We start from the raw sequence: 3,198 nt of genomic DNA, 5'->3' as shown, positions 1-3,198 counted from the left end.
GAAGTACATAAGGATATAAATAGACATACTTTAGAGTATAGATTAACTAATTTTGCTTTGTATGCAGTCACTAAGTGAAATCTCTTAAAAAATTTATATTTAGGAAAGGAGGGAGTATATTGCACTCTGAAGACATGGATTATGATTTTCATAGTTCAAAAACCTACATGACACTTTTAAAATAGTTTGAGGATCTAGGAGGCACTTCACTCTAATTATAACGTGCTACTAGCTACTTTTACCCGCCCGGCTACCTTTGTTTCGTAGGTGTGCAGAGAAAGACGAAAATATTAAGGTTGTTGCTAGCTCTCATTCGGATGAGAATTAACTAAGCCTCATCCAACCTCTACGCAAAATTTTTTACATGAAGATTCATGTGGATTTTATCTTTTTTTTATTAGTCAAATAGCATAGCAGTTAAATGAGACTTGGTTAGTTTCTGTTGAAATGAAAATTAGCAAATCCAAAATAGCTTATGTATCCGTAAATAATCACTGTATAGCAAAAGTAGGGGCAAAAAATGTTCATATAAACGCACATCTTTTTACGGGATTTCGTTAATTTGCTCAAAATTCTCTTCCATTTATAGGAAGACGAGGTTTCCCATAAAAGTGATGTAGCTAACCACCACCGGAGGCCACGGCACTGCTGCTGGCGCCTGGCACCGCCACTGAGCCCACCCACACGCTCGCCACCATCGAGCTCCGCTGTCCACTATCAGCTGTCGTCGGAGTTCTCCTCCGCCATCGCACTATCACGAAAACCCTTTTCAAGGGAAATTTTACGGGAACTAAGAAAATACCTCATCTCAGTCAACTTTCATTAAATCTTACATATATCCGTAAAAGTTGCCTTACAGGAAGTTATTTACGGGAGCTATTGGAGATGCTTTCGATACAAAAATACTAAACGTATAAAGAGTTACACAAGGTTACATGCTGACTAGGATTCTTTCTTTCTAACTAACCTCTCTCTCTTAATTTTTAAGGGGATGAGGTCCTCATCCCTCTTAATTTCCAATCAAAATTCATCTGTTTGTAAAATTCATGTAAAATTATGTATGTGCAGCATTGCTGCTTCCTATAATACTACACACACGGAAGAAAACAACGTACCCGTGCGTGCCCTCCACTAATTGGCCCTCCCTGATTTTTACTGATGGGCCGCCTCATTAAACCCAATCACTGCTAACCACTCCGTTAAGCCCCGTAAACAGCCCGTGAGTCTAGCATCTCTCGAGATGCTTCAGTAAACATAGATGAACATGTAAACCCATTTGATCTGTTCCACTTTATTTCGTTTCATGTACGTAGTGTATACACGTATACAATGCAGCATCACGTGCTAGCTTTTATTTAACACCATGCATGGATCAGTCCGAGCTGCTCACTCATAGCTTAGCTAGCCTTTTATTCTTAGCAATTATCATAGCTAGCTAGCCAGCCTTGGATCCACAGACAATCTAGTCGCGGCAGTCGACGAACTGGTAGTTGACGTTGAGGTGGCCCTGCTGGTACCCAATCCCGTTGGTGTCGATCTTGGTGAAGACGGTGTCCCAGTCGAGGTCCAGCCCGCCGTTGGCGCACTGGTCCACGATCCTCGCCGTGATCTGCGCCCCCGTCGCCGGGTTGGTCACCCGGAGGCACTTGCCGCAGGCCGCCTGCCCGCGGGGGCCGGCGGGGCCGCAGAACGCCGTCCAGCCGTACTTGCTCCGCCACGACAGCGGCTTGCTGGCGTCCCAGGTCGCGCAGTAGGCGCTCACGGCGGGCGCGCCCAGGTCCCAGTTGTTCTGCGCCGGCCGGTAGTAGTGGTACGTCGCCCGGACGTTGTTCGCCTGCTGCGCCGTGGCCATGGCCGCCGCCGCGCACAGGAGCGCCGCCACCAGCATCAGGCGTGCCGCCATCGTCGTCGACCGCAGTGATCAGTGACAACCTGCAAGCAAGCTAGATTGTGTGTGTGTGTGTGTGTGTTGGACGTGTTGGTGGCTGAAACTGGATGGGATGGGATGGGATGGGATGGGATGGGAATGCTCTTTGGGGGATGATGAGTTTATATAGCGGTGGGACGGAGACGGACGCGGCGTCTCACATCACATGTTATGTTGGCATGCATGACTGTTCTTCTCTTCCTTGGTGGAAATCTACAAGCTTCTATGCATTTTTCCACAAACCGGAAGTCAGTTCCACGCACTACTCACAACCACGTGGGTACTACTAGTAGTTCTGCCGCCTAGCTTGCCAGCTATCGGAAGCGTCACTTTCCACAAATCTGTGCGGTTGCAGTTGCAAGTCACATGAATGGTACTCCCTCCGTTTCTAAATATAAATATTTTAAGATATTTTACTAGGAGTCTACATACAAAGCAAAATGAATGAATCTACACTTTAAAGTATATCTATATACATCCGCATGTAGTCCACTAATAAAACCTCTTTAAAGACTTATATTTAGGAACGGAGGGAGTAGAAGAGAAATATCTCCTGCGTGGAACAACTTTTCATTTTTCGGGAATGAAAAGGATCAGTTGAAGTACAAAACATTTCAAATATAACAACATTCACATCGAGATTCTGAGATCACCAAACGACCAATACTGCCTCCAAAGCGAGCAGGCGAAGCGCTGCCACTGGTGGAAAAACAGGCTTCCGTCCAGCCCCATAAGTCGCGAAGCTGTAGGAACCGCGACTAATGGGACCTTTAGTCGCGGTTCTGGAGGTGAACCGCGACCAAAGGCCTGGGCCCAGGGCGCTCGGTGGCCAGCTGGTGCACATGAGGGGCTTTAGTCGCGGTTGGCCAGGACAACCGCGACTAAAGGCCTTCGGGCACCTTTAGTCACGGTTTGCCAGGCCAACCGCAACTAAAGCCCCTCCCCTATATATACCCATCCAGCAGCCAACACTTAGCCATTTAGAGCCATTCTCTTCACACTTAGGGTTTAGGTTTGCTTTTGGTTCCTCTTATGCACATAAGGTGTTTGATGAAATGCCCCAAGAGCATGAAACAAACATGACATGAAGTGTTGGAGCCACACTCCTCGATCGCGGTTAGCAACTTGATGAACCTTTGATGTGTCATTGATAAAATATGCATGTGTGTAGTTCATTGTTTAATTTATATTGTTTGTAGCTAGTTAGTTTAACAAATGCATGATGGTTAATTATATATTTTATATTATAATAATGCAGATGAATCGGCAAT

The 3,198-nt window shown here is 46.0% G+C and overlaps 1 protein-coding gene across 1 annotated transcript; it reads right to left on the bottom strand.

Annotated features, from left to right (window-relative positions):
• Nucleotides 1–1,267: 1,267 nt before the first annotated feature.
• On the bottom strand, nucleotides 1,268–2,011 carry LOC123441090 (barwin). The gene has a single exon (XM_045117612.1). The coding sequence runs from the start codon at nucleotides 1,901–1,903 to the stop codon at nucleotides 1,463–1,465; it is 441 nt and encodes a 146-aa protein (XP_044973547.1). The 5' UTR covers nucleotides 1,904–2,011; the 3' UTR covers nucleotides 1,268–1,462.
• Nucleotides 2,012–3,198: the final 1,187 nt, after the last annotated feature.

The sequence above is a fragment of the Hordeum vulgare genome, chromosome 3H (assembly GCF_904849725.1).
Source record: "Hordeum vulgare subsp. vulgare chromosome 3H, MorexV3_pseudomolecules_assembly, whole genome shotgun sequence".
Lineage (NCBI taxonomy): Eukaryota > Viridiplantae > Streptophyta > Magnoliopsida > Poales > Poaceae > Hordeum > Hordeum vulgare.
The sequence above is the reverse complement of the archived record's forward strand: the minus strand, read 5'-3'. Positions and strand labels throughout refer to the sequence as shown.